This window comes from Tachypleus tridentatus, chromosome 10 (assembly GCF_004210375.1).
Source record: "Tachypleus tridentatus isolate NWPU-2018 chromosome 10, ASM421037v1, whole genome shotgun sequence".
NCBI classification, from domain to species: domain Eukaryota; kingdom Metazoa; phylum Arthropoda; class Merostomata; order Xiphosura; family Limulidae; genus Tachypleus; species Tachypleus tridentatus.
In genome coordinates, this window is record NC_134834.1 from 162,619,774 (window position 1) to 162,641,976 (window position 22,203).

General features: G+C 34.1%; 1 protein-coding gene across 5 annotated transcripts in view; it reads left to right on the top strand.

Moving 5' to 3' along the window:
• LOC143230809 (protein croquemort-like) overlaps positions 1 to 22,203 on the top strand; it is a 71,162-nt gene that overhangs the window by 39,182 nt on the left and 9,777 nt on the right. For 3 of the 5 annotated variants that reach the window (XM_076464975.1, XM_076464976.1, XM_076464978.1), the window contains exons 6-12: positions 546 to 592; positions 1,933 to 2,005; positions 2,149 to 2,330; positions 4,154 to 4,272; positions 8,523 to 8,596; positions 9,353 to 9,407; positions 9,792 to 9,947. In XM_076464975.1, the coding sequence (XP_076321090.1) occupies positions 546 to 592; positions 1,933 to 2,005; positions 2,149 to 2,330; positions 4,154 to 4,272; positions 8,523 to 8,596; positions 9,353 to 9,407; positions 9,792 to 9,947 (706 nt within the window). Of the gene's footprint in view, positions 1 to 545; positions 593 to 1,932; positions 2,006 to 2,148; positions 2,331 to 4,153; positions 4,273 to 8,522; positions 8,597 to 9,352; positions 9,408 to 9,791; positions 9,948 to 12,129; positions 12,507 to 22,203 lie in introns of those variants that run through there. The other 2 variants (XR_013016636.1, XM_076464977.1) reach the window with 2 other exon arrangements.

Here is a 22,203-nt window from a genome sequence, read left to right on the forward strand (position 1 = left end):
AGATTTCCTAGTTTAAGGTGCGGGTACATTATATATCACGGACAATCCCACTATTTGTTAGTAAAATATTAGCCCAAGAGTTGGCGGTAGGTGGTGATGACTAGTTACCTTCCCTCTAATCTTAAACTGCTAAATTAGGGACGGATAGCCCAAATATCCCTCGTGTAGATTTGCGCGAAATTAAAAAAAAAACACAAATAAACATTTCTCACTAAAAAAAACAACATTTTTACAACCAATGAACTGCGAAAGAAAAAGACACTTCAAGTATAATTTTCTTGATGCTTTCAATACGAACAAAGTAAATTCGTACAAAAAACATACCTCTGAAATTTTGGGTTTGGATATATTTTTAGAAATGATCTTATTGCTTGTATAAGTAAGCGTTTACAATATTGAACTAATTTTATATTTCATGAAGACACAAACGGCTCTTATTTTTATAGCTATGAACTAAACACTTTTTTTAAATGTATTTCTAAAAGGTAATTTAACTTTTCAGAGTGAGTAGTCAATTGAGAAATAATTTATTATTTGTTTTATAGGGAAGTAAGAGTTTGGGAGAAAACATGCAATCAAATCAACGGAACAGGTGAGAAAATAATGTATTTTCCTGTCTATTTATTAAACCGATTTACTTGTCTTTCTCAATACCTCCCAGTATATTTCCCTGTCTTTTTTTTTTTTTTTTCATCTAAACATTTAACAACAAAATAATTGTTTATTGATATATTTGACTAGCCTGAGTTCCAGCTTGTTTGGTTCTCGATACATTTTAGTTTGGTTTGGTTTTGAATTTCGCGAAAAGCTACACGAGGGCTATCTACGCTAGCCGTTCTTAATTAACAGTGTAAGACGAGAGAGGATGCAGCTAGTCATCACCACCAACCGCCAACTCTTGGGCTACTCTTTTACCAACCAATAATGGGATTAAGAGTCACATCAGCTGAAAGGACGAGCATGTTTGGTGTGGTAGGGATTCGAACCTACGACCCTCGGATTACGAGTTGAATGCCTTAACCCACCTGACCATGCCGGGCCTGCGTTGTCAGATGTGAACAAGTTTTACAAGCTCCCTCAATTTCGCAATTCGGCTAAAAATAGTTGTGCAGACGGCAGGTGATACTAGTTTGTTTTCTTTCCTCCGATAAAAATATTTAGCCCCCCGCTAGTACAGCGGTTTGCCTCCGGATTTACAACGCTAAAATCAGGGGTTCGATTCCCCTTGGTGGGCTCAGTAGATAGCCCGAGGTAGATTGGCTGTAAGAAAACACACAAAAATCTTTAACTTCGGAAGGGTATACCTGAACTTTGGGGCTTCTAAACCTGATCGTTTAGCCCAACACTTTTATAAAAGGCACCGTTCACGTTGAAAATACCGAACACTATCCCTGATATTAAAAATAAATTTTTCTCTCGATAAAGAGTGCTATAAACATTTATGAAACCATAGTTTCTTTACTTTTTAGATCCAAAGTAGTCCCTCGCTGGGACAGAGGTAAGTTTTGCATTTACAGCCCTAAAATCAGGGATTCTATTCCCCTCGGTGGACACAGCAGGCAGCCAGATGTGGCTTTGCTATGAGAAAAAAAAAGACACACTGAGATCTAAAGTAAACTTTTATGATAAATAAAGTTAATGTTAAATATCTCCCCCCATTTTTTTGTTGGCTAGAACTATAATTAAGTTTCATGTAAAATAAAACGAATCTTGTATCCTCATAAAATATTCGCTATGCTAGAAAAAGTGAATTATCATTCGTATCCTATTTCGCGTAAGTTACCTAATAAATAAATAATCTCCATAATCATCCTGAAACAGAAGTTTTACAGTAGATCAAGTAAGGATGGAAACTAAAAGTGTTTTAGGGAGATAAATGATTAAAAAATGAGAATGATACAGACGTAATGAATGTTATTTTCTTCTCTATAGCTGGAGATATGTGGCCCCCTTTCAGAAGTTCGTCCGACATCAAATTAACCATGTTTGTGACTGATATATGCAGGTAAATATAAAGGTAGATTTTATATCTTAAAGTAAAATGTACGTTGGATATGCTTCACAAGTGGGTAGAAAAACTGTAAAACATGGAACTACATATCTTCTTCAAATGTTGTTAGAATTCAGGATTTTTGTATTTTGTTTAAGGTCTATTACTTTGAAGTTCCATGAAGAGACTCACGTTAAGGGTGTGAAAGCGTACAGCTACGTAGCTGACAAAAATATGTTAAGTAGTGAAGAAGACGATTCCTCACACAACTGTTTCTGTTTATCTGATGCCACCACGTGTCTGCCTAGTGGCGGCCTTAACGTTTCTTCTTGTCAGTACAGTAAGTAATAAGATTCGAGTTCATACATCCGAATCATGTTTATCTTGTACATTTAACATCTAAAATACTGCATCTGAGAAATGTAGTAATTAATACAGATACCTAAATACTATATAACTGTGAGGTGTAGTAAATTATACAGAGACCTAGTTACTGTAACTGTGAGATTTAGTAAATTATACAGAGACCTAGTTACTGTAACTGTGAGATTTAGTAAATTATACAGAGATCCAGATGCTATAATTTGTGCTGTAGTAAATTATACAGAGATCCAGATGCTATAATTTGTGCTGCAGTAAATTATACAAAGATCCAGATGCTATAATTTGTGCTGTAGTAAATTATACATAGATCCAGATGCTATACTTTGTGCTGTAGTAAATTATACAGAGATCCAAATGCTATAATTTGTGCTGTAGTAAATTATACAGAGATCCAGATGCTATAATTTGTGCTGTAGTAAATTATACAAAGATCCAGAAGCTATAATTTGTGCTGTAGTAAATTATACAGAGATCCAAATGCTATAATTTGTGCTGTAGTAAATTATACAGAGATGCAGATGCTATAATTTGTGCTGTAGTAAATTATACAGAGATTCAGATGCTATAATTGTGAGCCGTAGTAAATAATGGTAAGATATCTTAAATTTCGAATGCGCTTAAGAATATTTCATTGACCATGCTATGGAGTGTGCTTTAACACATCTCACATATATCTAATAACAACAATCTACTAAAATATTGTACACTAAGAGGAAACGCCGAAAACTAGAGAATTATTTTAAACTTATAATTTTAATAAATGTGATAAAATCACGTTAGACTGCAGACATGAAAGAAATTCATCCGCAGTCCTACTTGATCTTTTATCTTGAATATTAGGGCTATTTTTACTCACTAGAATTTGATATTGAACTGATATGATAAAAAATATTAATTATGAGGGATCTCCAGTGTACAACAATAATAAGACAATACTTGAACCAATTCTTATCAAAAGAAATAATAAACCTATTCTTGAAAATCTTTTTCTTGTCCATTTTCAAATGGAATTCATTTCATTATTAACTATGCAATAATACATTTCAACACCAACACTTCAATTAAAGAAAATACGTCTAGCCATAATTTTCAAATGATCCGAGGCACAAGCTGTGATGTAACTGTAACCACTTTGTACTATCGGATATAGGCACGCTACAAAAATGGCAGTTACTCTCGTTATGCAGATGAAAGAGCCGACAAAGGCCATAGTGCAACAGGTAATGAAAGGTATTTTCTGTGATCAGCAAATTAAATTAGAAACAGATATACCTGAATCCTAGGTTTCAGCTCATAAGATCCCATTGGCATTGAAAATTGTGATCGTGTATATATTATGTGTAATTACTAAAAGTTCTAGCACGTTAATTAAGCTCAAAAGCCTTCTCTTTGGAAAATGGGAATTTTTAAGTCTGTTTTTTGGTAATCAAAACTAAACGTATATTTGGAATAATATTACTCTAACACTGTTAAATTTGCTACACCCGTTTTCGTATAGAAAGTTTTGATTAGTTATATACTTCCAACTTTTCTATATAATTTGCAATGTGTGCCACTGATGTCTATTGGTTTGATAACGTACGTGATACAATTAAGAATAATATATTACTTCAGTTAAATGTGTACAACATCCTGTACGTATAGTATTAAACAAATACACAAATATATTATACAGTCGTACAGGGCTTGTTGTAAAGTCAGATCTATGCGCATGACCAGTACTTATTCATAAAATAATCTGGTTAATTGATCACATATTTTTGTTTGTGTCATGAATAGATGCTCCCGCTGTAGTAACCTACCCACATTTCCTGCATGCTGATCCTGCATATGCATCTACCGTAACGGGTGTTAAAGCTGTACCAGAAGAACATCGAATGTTCATCGATATTCAGCCGGTAAAGAGAATTGTGTGTGACTTATTGTGCATTGTTGTCTCTGAAAACATGATATATTTTTAGCGATTTTGTCCTGTGAAAAAAACCAGAAAGATATCTGAAAACGTTTTCACAGTGAAATACTAGGCATTTGACTATAATGTTTGAAGCTTTTTTTAATCGTACTATAGTGCATGTGTATATTTAACTACAAAGAATCTATGTTTGTCAAAACGCTCTCGCAGCACGTAAAACGTGATCAGGCTAACAGCAGCGCTCCAAGCGGCGGGTGTCATAACAAATCAGTTATGATCCTGTTGCTCATACTAGCTACTGTATGTTTGTGGACTTACACGCTAGAAACCGGGTTTCAGAGCTCGTGGTGGGCAGAACACAAATAGCCTATTTTGTAGCTCTGTGTCTATTTACAAATAAACATGAAAATATATCTAGAATTTCATATTTTTCACAGAATAATAAAGAATTGAACATAAAATTGCCATCAGAAATACTGTTGAACCTGAAAGGTGACTGTGAACGACAGAACTTGTAGTTATATTTAATTTACCATAAATATCAAAGAATGTTTCAGAAAAGATTTGAAATACCGCTTTAAAAAAAAAAACAGAATGTTTCTATAGCAAATGAATAGTTTGTCTAAATATCTTTAGTCGACTGTAACGTCATCTATTGGATAACTGTAGAAATTACACCTTGAAAATGTAAAGATCATTGCTGTTTCACATAAAAGGACATGACCAGGTGGTTAGGACGCTCGACTCACAATCTGAAGATCACGGGTTTGATTCCCCTTCCCACCAAACATGCTCGCTCTTTCAACCGTGGAGGCGTTATAATGTCATGGTCAATCCCACGATTTGTTGGTAAAAGAGTAGCCCAAGAGTTGGCGGTAGATTGTGATGACAAGCTGTCTCCTCACACAGCTACATTAGATACTGCTAGCACAGATAGCTCTCGTAAAGCGCTGTGCAAACTTCGAAAAACAAACAAAAAAGCTTCACATGAAATTATACTTAAACAATTTTCAACCGAAGCGTTCTTGGGCAATCCATCTCCTGCAAATAGCAAATGTCACTATGAATTGACATAATTACGCAAATTTGACACATAACAGCTTGATTTTTTAAAATACCTAATTTGTTGAAAAACAACACCTAATTTGAATACATATTTTTGTGAAAAAAATGTTTTACCATAATTCGTTTAACAGGCAAAACAAGGCAACGAACAAACGATATTTTTCGTTTTTCTACTATTATTATACGATTTAGATAAAATTATAAAAGTGTTTAATGGAAATTCGACTTATTATACGGCTATCTAAACGTCATATAAACGGATTATTGGATAAAACATCAGGCATTTTAAACCAAATGGATATTTAGTTCATTCAAGATTTTTTTATTACAATTATACGAGAATAAAAATTAGGGCCCAGCATGGCCAAGCGTGTTAAGGCATTCGACTCGTAATCCGAGATTCGCGGGTTCGAATTCCGGTCGCACCAAACATGCTCGCCCTCCCAGCCGTGGGGGGCGTTACAATGTGACGGTCAATCCCACTATTCGTTGGTAAAAGAGTAGCCTAAGAGTTGTCTGTGGTGGTGATGACTAGCTGCCTTCCCTCTAGTCTTACACTGCTAAATTAGGGACGGCTAGCGCAGATAGCCCTCGAGTAGCTTTGCGCGAAATTCAAAAAACAAACAAACAAAGGTTCATGTACTAGAGTTGTTCAGTGGGGGTCACGTGTTGAGAAATCGGCTTCATTTAGGTTTAACTTCGCAGTCATTTAGATTCCACAAATAGGCATCAGATTCGTTTATAACTCTGCGTATCTAATCTCATATGTGAGTTCTCTAGATAGAACATTGAATTGTTTGAATTACTTTAAATACACAACACTGGTTTAACATCTTTTAAACGTTATACATTCAACTATAAAATTCTACAACCAAAAGAAATATTTCGCACGCAAATAATTTGATTTCCTCTTAGTAAATAATTGTAGCTATAATGCTTTTATTGAGTATCATTGTGTTATGGCATACTATATTCTGGGTTGTATTCTGTATAGGCGTAAACACATGTGTAACGTGTTTGCAAGTATAAATGAGCAAAGATATCGAAATAAAAGGGGTTTCCGGGGATTTTTCTAGTAAGCAGACCTAAGTATGACCAATGTCTGAACTCTTTCATGATATTAAAATGAACACCTTAATGAATCAAGAAACCTATGATATTAGCTTTATAATCACCTACTGGTGGTGGTGGTAATGGGACGAATTCGATATTTTGTTTCCCAGCTTTTAAGTTATCGTCAGTTGATTCAACAAAGGAAGAGATATAGACAAATTGCATCGGGCAACGTTTCGAATTTAGTTGAGTAAACAAGTGTTGCTGATGCTGCTATTCCAGTTAACACAACTATGATGGTGCACTATACGAACACGTGGTACCTCTACGCGGTCTATTTAGGTTTCTTTATTTTTGTTTATGTCTTGTTCCAGTATCGACCATGCCAATATTAAATTCTCACTCAGGTGTATTCTGAAAAACTCTGTCCATTAATCTGAAGTGTTCTTGAACAACTCACTTTCAATGATCGCAATATTCGTGTACACTGCTAGCCAAAATCTTAATGCCAATGAATATAAAGAAAAAATATGCATTTTACGTTGTTAGACTCAACCACTTATTTGAGTACAGCTTTGAGAAATGAAAATAAGAAAACGGAAAATAAAAATAAAAATACTTTTTTAGTATTTAATAGGGAAAATGTGAATACTATGAAATTAGCCTAAATACTAGCTGGTCAAAAGTTTAAGATCATACTAAAACGAAGCGTTAATCGGTAAACACATAACGAGATTTAGTCATTTGTGTTCAAGCATTAGCGTTGTCAACATCTCTCACTGACATCTCCTGTATTACATTGGGTAAAAACATGGCAAAGGCTAAAACGTTGACAGAGTTTGAACGTGGCCAAATTGTCGAGCTGCAAAAGCAAGGTCTTTCTCAACACGCCATCGCTGGTGAGATTGGGCGTAGTAAAACTACTGTTACAAGACTCTGAGGGATACGAAACGAGAATTTAAGTGGTCGGCCCAAGAAAATTTCGCCGGCGTTGAGCAGGAGGATTCGACGGGTTGTTTGGCAAGACACCAGCCGATCGTCGAACCAGATTAAGGCCCTTACGGATGCAGAATGCAGCTCAAGAACAATAAGACGGCATCTACGAGAGAAAGGCTTTAAAAACCGTAAACGTCTTCAAAGGCCACGCCTCCATCCTCACCACGAAACAGCTCGGTTAAACTTTGCTAAGAAGCAGCAAACATGGAACGTAAAAAAGTGGAAGAAGGTTTTGTTCTCTGATGAGAAAACAATTAACCTGGATGATTCAGATGGCTTCCAACGTTACTGGCACGATAAGGATATCCCGCCAGAGACATTTGCTACATAACACAGTGGAGGAGGTTTCATCATGATCTGGGGTGCTTTCTCCTTCCATGGAACAATGGAGCTTCAGGTTGTACATTCAACAATGGTTTCATTGGCATGTTGGAGAGAGCAGCCTTATTGCCTGAAGGCCCTCGCTTGTGTAGAAATGACTGGATCTTTCAGCAAGACAACGCTGCAATCCACAATGGCCGCAGGACAAAGGACTTTTTCATGGCGAATAACGTGATTCCTTTGGACCATCCAGCGTGTTCGCCCGGACTGAACCTCATTAAAAATGTTTGGGCGTGGATGGCAAGGAAAGTCTATAGAAATGGACATCAATTCCAAACAGTGCATGATATTTGTGAAGCCATCTTAACCACTTGGAATAACATCCCAGCCAGCCCAAGCGAGGTGGAAATGACTGGATCTTTCAGCAGGACAACGCCACAATGCAACTCACTACTGAGACCTCTTGCTGAGCATTTCTTACCCTATTTAGGACTTCTTTTCAGTATGGTCTTAAATTTTTGACCAGCTAGTATAGTATTTAGGCTAATTTCATAGTGTTCACATTTTCCCTATTAAATGCTAAAAGAGTTTTTTTTTTATTTTCCCTTTTCTTATTTTCATCTTTCGAAGCTCTACTCAAATAAGTGGTTGAATCTAACAACGCAAAATGCATATTTTTTCTTTATGTTCTTTGGCCTCAAGATTTTGGCTAGCAGTGTATACTTGTTCTTTCGTGTCACTTTAAATAAGCTAGATTTTCAATGAATGCTTTTAATATTTCTATCATTTCTTTTACTCTAGGAAATGGGAATTCCCATGAATGTGGCAGCAAGAATGCAGATCAATATCGTTTTTGAACGTATTGAGGGCATATCGTAAGTATAAATTACAAAAAAATCGATAAAACTAAGCCCTCAAGAAACACCTTTTAAAATTACAAGTTTGTAAGATGTCAAATGTCAATATTAATGGCATAGTGGTTAGGAATCTTGTGTTGCCATCTACGGGGCGAGGGCTTGATTCTCGTTTCCAAACATGCTCTTTCAGCTATGGGGACGTTATAATGTGACGGTTAATCTCAATAGTTAATTGGAGTAACCCAAGAGGTGGTGGAGAGTAATATTGACTAGCTGCTTTCTATCTATTCTACCACATATAATGCAGATAACACCCAAATAGCTTTGCGTGAAATTAAAAGAAAAAAAAAAGACAACAAGCTAACATTAAACAAACTTTTAATGCTTGGTTTCTTTACAACGTCCTCAGTGCAGACAAAGGAAGTTAACGTTACGGCAATTGATAAACTCTATTCTTTGTATGTGTTTTTTTTCATATTAAAAACGGAAATATCCTAATATTTATGTTACTCTAAAAGTACATTATTTTTATCTTTATATAGAAATACATCTTAAGCTTTCTACTTCAGATCAGTTGGAGGTTTCATGTGGCAAATTTGATCTTTTATTGTAGGTAGGGCAAACAATAAACGTTTAAAAATTAAATATTATTATTTATGGATCTCTGTAAATGTTGCCTTCTATGGTGTTTATTTCTTAATTTATTTTTCGAATATGAGACTTGTGTTGTTGTTGTTAGTTTCATTGACCTAAATTGCTTATCTAATCTTACAGATTTTTCGAAAACATCACATCAAGAACGTATTTTCCGATATTCTGGTTTAGTGAGGTAGATACCTTTTCCTTTTATAATGTGTTCTGTCAATATCAAGAACGTATTTTCCGATATTCTGGTTTAGTGAGGTAGATACCTTTTTCCTTTTATAATGTGTTCTGTCAAAGATAACTGGTAAAAGAATAAAGAGACCAACAGAATGAAAAGGTTAAAATTATTATAGGAGTTAAAGATAGCACGAAAAGAAGTAAAAACAGAAGGAGAGATAGGACAGAAAAATATGGAAATAAGGAACAATAATTAATAGACAGATAAAATGCAAATGAGGAAATAGAAAAATGTAAATTAGTAAAAATGAGGATAGAAAGGAGTGATGCATATTTATTGCAGTGTATTACAGACAGTTTGTGAGTTACAGGATAAAACTTTCTGTTTCAGACCGCTCAGTTAGATGAGTCAATGGCCAAACAGCTCCGTCTGGTGACTCATGGTCTATCAGTGTACACCACTATTGGCTGCGTTATTCTATTTGTAATTGGTGTAATACTTATGACAATTGGTTTTGTCATTTTCTTCAGACATCGGAAAAACAAGGTACGTTTTCTTCGATTGGATATTCAAAGCCATAACAACGAAACGAGTATTTTTGTACCTATGATTGTAATGTCATAGTTTTTCATTATTGGTCACCTTTTATCGTTTCACCTACTCGCTTTAGACACATTATTTTAGTTACTGCTTTCCGCGAAAAACAAAACTCAATATATTTTTTTAAAATTTGATCATGATAATTCCTCTTCTTAAGGTTCTCGGTTAATAACGAATTAACATTAGACTTAAAAGAATATTTATAACTGGATTTGGTTCACAGATTTGCTAATTTAAACTTATATTTATAACGGTTTTCGTGTTCTAGTTCCTTTATACCAGAAGTGTCCTGTTGTTTTACATTCGGCATATAACATATTACGTTATTTCTCATACATTTATATATTTAGCAATATATGTATAGTGTCTCAACAAGATAAAATGTAGTGGGAATTTTCGTTCATTTTCTTTTACAACGTATTGATCTATAGCATGTCAAGCTGCGGACCAGAAAGTCCAAGGTTCAAGTCATTATATGCCACTGAACACACTTCCACTTTCTCTTCCCAGAGCATATTAACTATGATAGTGAATCCCACTATTTCATTAAGAGTAGAAGCACAAGTGCTGCTCTCTCTCTGATCAGTAGCTATAGATTAGAGACGGAAATTTTTAAGCCTTGTGGTCTCTGATAACACTGTTTAGCTCAAGCGTGAATAAGATAACATTCATGTTGAAAAACACAAAATAATACCTTAAACAATAGATTGATTGCTAAAAGATATAACTATTACATATATATCTTTGTTTTGTTCATTCTTTTGATTTTTGACTTAAATATATGTTTTAACATGAACAAGTATCCTTGTACCTAATTTTTAAAGTTTAAAGTTATGTTCAAAATCGTTTTGTCAGATATGAAACGGTATTCTTCAAGAATAAACCCAAAAGCAACTTCACCAAGTATTTCTCGTAATAGTTTGTATATCACATAAAAAAATATTTTGTGCAGCGCTTGTATATCACATAAAAAAATATTTTGTGCAGCGCTTTACCTCTCGGTCATCGTTAAACTTTACCACTACTCCATCTTTGTAGTTATTTCAATTTCAATGTTTCTGCTCGAGAGAACACTTACCTTGTAGTGAGTACAGACAGAACCCAAATGTTTACTAGACGGTCACTACACTTACATATGAATTATTACTCATCGGTCATCAAGATATTTTACTTGCCAACCCTCCCGGAACTTCCTGAAGTTCTGCAAAGTTCAGAAAGAACATTTTTTTCCCCCCATATAAGAATGGTTTGTTTGCTAATCATCAGAATATTTTGCTTACACAAGTTAAATCCTTCTCTGGACGTGCACAGACATTGCTCAAAATGTTTTTCATTTGGTACAATTCGGTCCTTTAACCCCTTACCTACCAGGGCCATTATGCCTTATCGTGAGGGAAAAATTACAGAGAACCTATCTTTTAATGAATTTCAGTTTTATAATTTTCTTTTGCAAACAGTAGCATAAAATTCAATTATCTGTACTGAATTGTATTATTTAATGAAGCCTGAAGAGAAATTTAACTTTTTTAAAATCTCATACGTTTTAGACTATAAATAAGCGCTCTCTTAGAAATACAATTTTAACATTAATAAATATTTTTTCCTTGCAAGTTATATAGCGCTTGTCCTGCAATCTATGCGTCGTATCTGAACCTTTTTCTAGTTTCTTTTCTCTATAAAACAGCGTATGGGCGTGTTAAAATAATGCAAGCAACTTCATTCACAAAGTCGAAACCCTTGCGATGTTTTTAATAAATTAATATTTTTAGAACATATAAATATATATATATTTATATATGCACATACTAAGAAGTTAGAATCTTAATAAATCAGCGATATATAATGTCATAGCATCTGATGATGACTTCCATTTCAATGCAACTCCTGCTCACATCAGACGTATTAGCTAATACAGTGATACGCGTTTAAACAGTTACGTATGAAATGCGCTTTAAAAGAATTTCCCAGCGTTTATGTAATGATCTCTCAAATTAAGTGACTGTCTGTGAAAGTTAATAAATTTAAACTGGGCCTAAGCGATTAACTGTACATAGATTTTTATATAGACATGTATCATGTTGTTTTTCGTGGTTTCTTACCTGCACTTACTTCCTTTTCTATTTTCCAGAGTAATACTAAAGCCTACAAACAAGTGCGATCATAATGTTGATGTCTTCAGTGATGATAAAAAACGTTTCTCAAACCCACCTCAATATCCAGAACTACACCCGTTTACTACGGTGTTTTTAATACAATAGTGGAGATTCACCGGGCCTAAATGTGGCAGCGTTTTAGGTACACAAATATAATTTACTAAGACTAAAAATTATTTATTTGTTCCAGATTCTTAACAGTTTTTATCCGGTTTCATTCTGCACTTCGTGATTCTATTCTTCGTGATCAACACATAATGCTCGAATTTTATTCCAATGGCGATCACAGATTTTTTTTTTTTTGGTGTTTGTAAAATACTTATGATCACTTGTTTCTTATTTAATAAATAAAACACTTATATCAATAATGAAACGATTTCATAATGTTCAATATTCATTTGGGTTTAAAAGTAATACATATAGCTAGTAGAATGCCAGAGAATAAGATAAAATCTGCTTGATGGCAAATAGCTCAAAATCTTAATACTAAAACTGCATTGAATATTAGACATGCGATAAATTTTACATCTATTAAGGTAAAACTGTAATTAGAATATTCATGGAATTAGTAGAGTAGCCTATGCTGTTACCTTGTAACAATAGAGGGCACTATGGGGTCTAATATTTTCAATGGGTACAACCGATAACGTTTTTTGTTTTTTTAAAGTTTATATTTTTGTCCAGTCTTATTTTCAAAGGGCTGAATGTTCAGTGTATGGTGCCCGCGGACAAAACAAAATTTGCTGCTTCCTCCCCAAAACAATCTCACCCCAGGCGTTCACAAAATTAGTAAATTTCCTATCAGCTGTGAGATATGAGTGAAGTTTAATCATTCTATCATCTTATTGGAACTGCTAAATTTTGGCTAAACCGTTTATTAATTTGGTGTCCCCAGCACTCGACACCCGAGGGCAATTGAACCCCTGCATCTTCCTCACTACGCCACTTTGAGTATTATCTAACATTGTTGTTACTGAAATAAAACATTTAAGAATAAGAACACAGAAATATTTCATGTGCGAATCATACTGAACTAAATTAATGTTTTAAGAATTTGTAATTAACAATGTTGCCCTAGATGTAATTTACATGACGAACGACAGGGGAATGTTCCACTCATAAGCAGTGTTAAAACATCAGCAGTGATAAAACTAGTAATAACTTGGGTAGTTAACAATTTTATTACCTTATAACATCAGATTGTTGTTTTTCTTTTATTGGACACTCAACGCTTCGTTTTACAGCAGTAATCTGAGGGTCGCGGGTTCAAATCCCCGTCACACCAAACATGCTCGCCCTTTCAGCCGTGAGGGCGTTATGATGTTACGATCAGTCCCACTATTCGTTGGTAAAAGAGTATCCCAAGAGTTAGCGATGGGTGGTGAAGACTAGTTGCCTTTCCCTCTAGTCGTACACTCCTAAATTAGGGACGGCTAGCACAGATATTCCTCGTGTATCTTTGCCCGAAATTATAAAACAACATTTATAGCTTCTTTAGGAGCGTTCTTGTAAAAGAAAAACAACAATTTGGTGGTCTTCTATGCACCAATATACACTAGAGAAATTATATAATGAGTTAATCATCTCAGTTTCAATCTGACAAAATTTGAGCACGAGTAATATTAATTGACAGCAATATCTTTTGTGTTTTCAATATACAAATGTAACATATTTTATTTAAAAAAAAGCAAAGATATTGAAAATTCATTCACGCACTTTATTTTGGAATGGTCTAGTTACCTCAAACGTGGTGAGAGCTCAAGTTAATGGCGTAATTTCGGGTTTCAAAGGTGTGAGAAACAATTTTTAAGGCTGAGTCACGAAGGTTTTTCTACAAAATCAAAAGCGGCAACAAACATATTATTATTACTAGTTTTATCACTGCTGATGTTTTAGCACTGCTTATGAGTGGAACATTCCCCTGTCGTTCGTCATGTAAATTACATCTAGGGCAACATTGTTAATTACAAATTCTTAAAACATTAATTTAGTTCAGTATGATTCGCACATGAAATATTTCTGTGTTCTTATTCTTAAATGTTTTATTTCAGTAACAACAATGTTAGATAATACTCAAAGTGGCGTAGTGAGGAAGATGCAGGGGTTCAATTGCCCTCGGGTGTCGAGTGCTGGGGACACCAAATTAATAAACAGTTTAGCCAAAATTTAGCAGTTCCAATAAGATGATAGAATGATTAAACTTCACTCGTATCTCACAGCTGATAGGAAATTTACTAATTTTGTGAACGCCTGGGGTGAGATTGTTTTGGGGAGGAAGCAGCAAATTTTGTTTTGTCCGCGGGCACCATACACTGAACATTCAGCCCTTTGAAAATAAGACTGGACAAAAATATAAACTTAAAAAAAAAAAAAACGTTATCGGTTGTACCCATTGAAAATATTAGACCCCATAGTGCCCTCTAGTTGCACAACAACATGCCTGCGATCTTACAACGCTAGAAAGCAGGTTTCGATATCTGTGGTGGGCAGAACACAGATAGCAATTGTGTACCTTTATACCTAACTTCAAATAGTGGATTCCATAATATTGTCTTCTTATAACACCTTTACTGCAGAAGTTTATTGAAAGATATTTTGGACATCAGAGCACCAATCGTATCGTGAAATAGTCAAAACATTACAAAATATGTCAAAGTCAACTTCCTACTTATTTGTACCGATGTTTTTCCTGTAGGTTTAAAACACAAGAGTACTAAATTAATCACATTATGAAAACGTCTTCGTCTTAATGAATTACGTTGCGCCAAGTGTTTGAAATGTTAAAAGTGCCATTTTACTTTAAAAGGGGCGAGAGATGGGCGGAACTTGTTTTGTCTATCACATAAACTAGAAGATAAATGAAGGTATTGCTTATAAGCACTTACAGTTATAATAAATTATATTAAATATTTATTATACTCCTGCATGAACTGCATAAGAAAATGTTCTATCTGACTCAAACACTGCGCAGAAAACGACTCAAACAAACCTCGATAACCATATCACTTAGATAACAGTAAACGTTGCGATAAGACTAGACACTCTTAAATATCACTGTACTCTGGCTGTAAATCCGGAGATTCATGCTTCATGGTTCGTTACCTCACAAACTCTAGAGGTGCATTATAGAAATGTTGGTCAAATCCCACCACTTTACCAGACAAGAATACTAAAACGTTGTAAATGGGTGCTGGTTTAGTCTATCAGTTCAAAATCAGAGATGACTGTAAACAGGTAGCTCCTTTTGGTTTTGCTTGAAAATATTCAAAACAGACATGTTGTAAAATCCAAATTAACATGATGTGTTTCTAGTAAGTTTATAATTAAATAGCAAGTTTCTGCGGCTAGATCAGAAGTGAAGTGCATTATCGAATGATGAAATCTGGATCTACACGTGATATAAAAATACTTGTCTCTCTCTCAGACCTTTCTTTCTTTCTTTCGTTTTGTGCATATATATATATTGTTTATGTCATATATATTGTTTTCGTATCATATGGCTAAATATATCCTATTGATAAACAAACGCTTATTGGTCACGGCACTATTAAATGTAATTTTCACAGCCACACTATTAATGAGACGTTTGAATTTTTGAACATAGCGTACGATGCAAGATAATTTATTGAAATATCAAATTTACATGTTCATTCACTTTAAAACAAACAGAGAGTCAATTAATTTCCCTTATAGTTTCAAGATTAAGTTAAACATAAACAAGAGTAAATACATTTAAATGACTTTATAGAACCAAATATCGAAGGACGTGTGATTTAAAAAAAAAGTGACAGTATTATAAATAGGAATATTTCATTAATTAAAAATGATGGTTCCCTCAACTTTTGGATTACAAGATACAATCTGGTTTATAAAACTCCTGGTGTAAACAACATCAAACTTCTGAATATTTATGTTGGTAAAAAAATTGGTGCGTGATATGTGATCTTTCAACAGAAGTTTGGAATTTGGATTTTTGTTTCTGCTCAAAAAGTATCAGCACGAGCACCTTGTTATATCGATTAAATCCGATAAAGCTATTATTATTAATCTCTTCCTTACCACAGGGCTATTGGTAAACTGGCTATTTTTATTTTCAGGCTATTGGTAAACTGGATATTTCTATTTCCAGAGCCAGGCATGGCCAAGTGGTTAAGACGCTCAACTCGCAATCTGAAGGTCAAGGGTTTGAATTACCGTCCCATCAAACATGCTCGCTCTTTCAACCGTAGGGGCGTTATAAATGTGACGGTCAATCCTAGTGTTCGTAGATAAAAGAGCTGATGATGGGTGGAGTTGCCTAGCTGCTTTCCTCAGAGTATATCATTGGAAAGGCTAGCGCACATAGCCCTCATACAGCTTTGCGCGAAATGCAAACCAAATTATTCTAAGAGGCCATCTGGACATACTTTGATATTGTTTGTTTCGTTTTTTAAATAGTGAATCCAATAATATACGATACGTGTAATTAACAAAACACGTAGTAAGTCTACAAAATATATATTTTATAATATTTCATCAAGTTTTCCATTGTTCTCTGGTTACTGGGAATAAAAAAACTTATTTGTTTTGATAGGATTAACGTATGATAAAAGAAAAGTACTTACATAACTCAGAGGTAAACATTAATAAATACAGGATGTCCATAAAGTCCTTATGCAGTTTGAATCTTTAATAACTTCACTTCTATATAAGATATAAACAATCTGTAAAATGAATAAAAGAGGAAATTTATTCAAAATTTAACATATTTAATTGCAAGAATGTTAATTCTGTAGCATATCCAAAAATGCTTCACCATTTACAACAGTTTCTTGAAAAACGATTTGTTTGTTTTGGAATTTCGCAAAAAGCTACTCAAGGGCTATCTGTGCTAGAGGGACGGCAGCTAGTCATCACCACCCACCGCCAACTCTTGGGCTACTCCTTTACCAACAAATAGTGGGATTCACTGTCACATTATAACGCCCTCACGGCTGAAAGGGCGAGCATGTTTGGCGCGACCGGGATGCGAACCCGCGACACTCACATTACGAGTCGCACGCCTTAACACGCTTGGCCATGCCGAGCCCTTGAAAAACGAATAGACCAACTATGCGCGATTTTCCTGGAGCACTACCAGGCATTTACTTTAGAAGAATCTCCTTCACGTTGCCAAAAAATCTTGTAGTTTCTCTGTTCCCCAGATACGTCAATTGTATTAGCTCTTACTCTACAGACAACACGGTCTCGTCGTTTACTCTCGGTCTTCCAGTTCGTGGCTTATCATTAATGGAACCAGTCTCCTTAATCGTTCATCCAGTTTTGAAATGCTTTCTGTGGGCGTTTTCTTGTTGTAACGATATCTAAATTTTCTTCTGACAGTTAAACAAACTTCAGCCAGCTAACCAGAAAACACGATTGATATCCTTCACTTCAATTAAAGCCATTCAGTAAAGTAAAGAGTTTATTATCTGAAAAATAAAACAAACAAACAAGCAAGAACAAATGAATCATTTACAATTTTATTTATCATAAATTGTGAATAAATTTCCCTTTTATTTGATTTTAACAGTTTGTTTATATCTTATATAGAAGTTAAGCTATTAAACATTCAAACTGCACAAGGACGTTATGAAGACCCTGCATAGCTAAATTAATAAACTGGTATAGCTATAGATACGCAGTGTCTTAAACAAAATCTCATAATGATTAAAATGCATTGATTCGTCATTTGAATTTCTTTCATATTAACCCTTATTTAGGTCACAATCCGAAAGGTATCAAATTTACTATTCCCCAGTGGCACAAAGGTATGTCTGCGAATTCACGCCGCTAAAAACAGGGTTTCGATACCCGTAGTGGACAGAGCACAGATAGCTCATTGTGAAGCTTTATGCTAAATTTAAACAAACAAGCAAACAAATCAAATTAACTCTGGTCAGCTTAGAAAGTTTATGTTAGCCCTAATCCCATACATCCAGTTAACAATCCACGTTAGTTCTTACACAAAACATACATATTATAAAAATAAAATATAACAGAGACTGATATAGAAGAAATAATAAAATATAACTGTCTCACAAAAAATATAAAACTGGTTATTTCCTTCACGAAAGTACACACTCAACGTTATGGCTCTAAGGTTTGGAGTGTTTCTTATATTCGCTAATATAAAATATAATATTTATTTCTATTATATTAGGCCTAGTTTAATTTGCCTTGCCATGCTATTGTGCAATATATAGTATGACGCATAAGTTACCTTTTTTGGATTTCATTTCTGAAGATAATGCCATACACTTAAGAATATTTCAGTTTGGTCCAAGTTAAAATATTTGCACCAAAATCACCAAAACTGTTTCTGTGTGAACCCTAACTTCTGATCTGTACTGCTTGCGCTTCGGTGAATGTTTCTTGGCATTTTAAAAGAAGAAATCAAAGTTTTAATCAAAGTACGGAATTATTGACAAAAAAATCTCCTAATATCATGCGAGTTCTACTTAAATTTATATGTTTATTTGTTTATAGTTTATAATAATGATGTTCCAAACAAACTGCTTTTTTTCAGCTTACACTTGTGATAGTTGCTACGTTCTAAAAAATTTTAATTTTTGCATTGCACATAAATGCTGTATTTGTTTTTAATTAAATTTATCGTGAATAGTATGTTAAAGTGTTTTCCGTGTGTAGACGAGTTTAAAATGCTAAAAGAAAAAAAATACATTGTAGGACTGTTCTGAATACGTTCGTGCAAAATGTATTTGAATCAAAACTGTAGAGGGCCACAGGTTCGAATCCTCGTCACACTAAACATGCTCACTCTTTTAGCCGTGGGGGCGTTATAAAGTGACAGTCAATCCCACTATTCGTTGGTAAAAGAATAGGCCAAGAGTTGGCAGTGGGTGGTGATGACTAGTGGCCTTCCCTCAAGTCTTACACTGCTAAATTAGGGACAGCTAGCGCCGATAGCTCTCGTGTAGTTTTGGGCGAAATTAAAACGAAACCAAACCAAAACGGTGGATAATTTAGTCAAACTTGGAAAGCTAACTGGATTTGCCAAACGTGAAAGAAGAGACGTCAAACTGTGAGTAATAAAAATTTTAAGTATATTATGGAAGAAATTAAGAATATAAAAGCAACAATATCAAACATGGACACAAAGTTTTTGAAATTTAAAAGTCAGTACATATGTTTTTGGTTTGTTTGTTTTTTTGTACTAACTGATGGTTTTAAGGTAACTTTGGGCCAGTTGAAAACATCAAGTGAGAATTTAGAGTGAAAAGTAGGTAAAATAAAAGTAGCAAACAGTGTGTTAAAAAAAACTATTCCTGGAAGTAGAATTGAAAATGTTGAAATTGTAGGCATCTTGTCATAGCAGAAGAAGACTGTGTAGCGATCGTCAGGCAAGTTAGGCTTATTTAGGCTGAAAAAACAGCAATGGATTAATGTTGTCAAAGACAAATGTTTATTTGTTAAGGACATCCATTCCGTTTTCTCCAGACACACGAGTCTTTATATATGAGCACCTGGCTCCAAAATGAAAGAAACTGCTATTCGAAACAAAACAGTTGACCAGGGACGTAGGTTTCAAGTTTGTGTGGTCTAAGAAAGACGTAATAATGATGAGACGTGCAGGGTGGAATATTTCAAATTAGGTCCCATACTGACTTAAAACTTATAAACAAAAGCAGACGTAGGAGAGAACAGAACAACAACAAAAAACTATTATATTTAAAAGTAATATTATGGATCACTACTATACATTTCTACACGTGGATTTCTGAACTTCCAATGTACTTACTTCCAATACCCCTACTGTAAAAGCTAAAATAATTAATTACTCCTGACTGAATGAAATTCTCAAGACAGAAACATGGAAAGCGATGTTAATGCAAATATTAATACAAATAACTTTGTGACTGTAATAAATTTAAATTTGCTGCAAATCAGCCAACAACTAACCCAGTCTGCTTTTAACTCGAAGTGTCGAAAAACATAGCCTTGAATAATCCATGGTTTACTGGTTTCGATTAGAAGGAAACAAAGATTTAGTAAAAAAATCCGCAAAAAAACATTTAACCAACACCTAAAAATTATTTTAAAATAATATTAAAACAAATTTAATAGCTTATTGAAACAAGTAAAAATAGATATTATGGTAACAAAATATCTCAAAATAATACTAACATTAAGAAAATGTAGGATATAATAAATGTAGCAATTAATAATCAAACTACACAAATTAAAACAGTAACCAAATTATCTGATAGATAAAATGAAAATGAAATTAACTTGGTAGATAATCCAAAACATCGGGCAATATATATTAGAAGAATATTTAACAATAACAGAAAAAATAGGTAAGAGGGTAGGAATGAATGAGGAGGGGTTAGATATAGTTTGGTACTTGTGGGATGTAGGGTTATAGACAGGGATATACATTGGACCGTAAATAAACTGAGGGGAGCTCAGGTCCAGGATATAACGGTTTTACTGCCAAAATATTTAAAGATAATGTCGAGAATATAAGTCTAGCCATAAATATATAATAAACGTATTTATAAATAATAGTGTATTCCCCGATATATTAACAACACCTGTTATTACCCTAATCTACACAAGTGGCGATCTAACACTTGTGTTCATCTGAAAATCAATTTGAATATTGTTGAATCTTGATGAAGTCGTGAAGACAATTGTTTTAAAAAGTCTAGTAGAATTTTGAAAAAATAATAGAAAATCATAAAGCAATCAATGTCGATTTTGAAAGTATTGAGATAATCAAGATGTGAAGTAACGACATAAAAATGTTCACAAGATGTGATATGGAAGTAACGACATAGAAATGTTCACAAGATGTGATATGGAAGTAACGACATAGAAATGTTCATTGACTTGGCCGAAGTCTTCGATACAATGTTACACTCTAAAATTATACTTAAGTTGTGTTGTTATATAAGGGTTAGATAGGTTATACTAAAATTGGTTTAAAAGTTACCTGCAGAGAAGACCTCAGATGGTTAAAGTATACGGTATTATAGTGATGACGAGAAACTCACTTGAAGTAAAAATGTATTTTCAAAATGGCTGGTATGGGTATTAAAATTTTAATAAAAATAAAGTACAGAACAACGTTTCGACCTTCTTAGGTCATCGTCAGTTTTAATATCTATATTAGTCGTCTTGAGAATACATTTAAACGGTGCTGCCATCGATAAGTTTACTACAGAACATTCAATCTCTCGGGGTACATTCCTAGGACGGATCCTTTCTATAATATTTATAAATGTTCTATGCAAATTAGTACTAGCCGGGTGGTTAATTGCGCTAGTCAACGATAGAACCCTACTTTATGCAGGTGATAACTGGGTGGAGACACTCAGTATCAGAGAGCGAGAACTTAACAACATTATATGCTAGTTAGGTGTAAACATGCCATCACTAAATACTGGTTAGGTGTATAAATATTATCACTTAACGCTATAAAAACAAATCATATGACACTCTTACTCTATAACAGAGACCAGTCAACTGCTGCAGCTTTCAGAATTCATGAAAACAACTGTATCCGGTCCAACCCCCAACAATGTAACTGCTCGAAAGTGGGTAGAATAGATAAAGTTAAATACTTAAGAAACGCTTTAGATAGCTGGTTCAATTGGAGACCCAACATATTAGATATAATTTATGAAATGCAGAAATTAGTATACATGTGTGTAATAGTCAGATAATTTTTGTCGATAGTTAAATTAAAGATGTTATACTGTGTATTAGTTGAGTCTAATTTTCAATATGGAATCGTAGCTTGGGAGACTATACACAAATGCAATCAGCCCTACTGCAGAGAAATATAATAAGGGTAATGGAAACTACTGCAGAGAAATATAATAAGGGTAATGGAAACTACTGCAGAGAAATATAATAAGGGTAATGGAAACTACTGCAGAGAAATATAATAAGGGTAATGGAAACTACTGCAGAGAAATATAATGAGGGTAATGCTTAGAGAGAAATTAATGAAACCGTCTAGACTTCTGTTTAAGCATCTCTGTATGTCAAATATTAAGGAT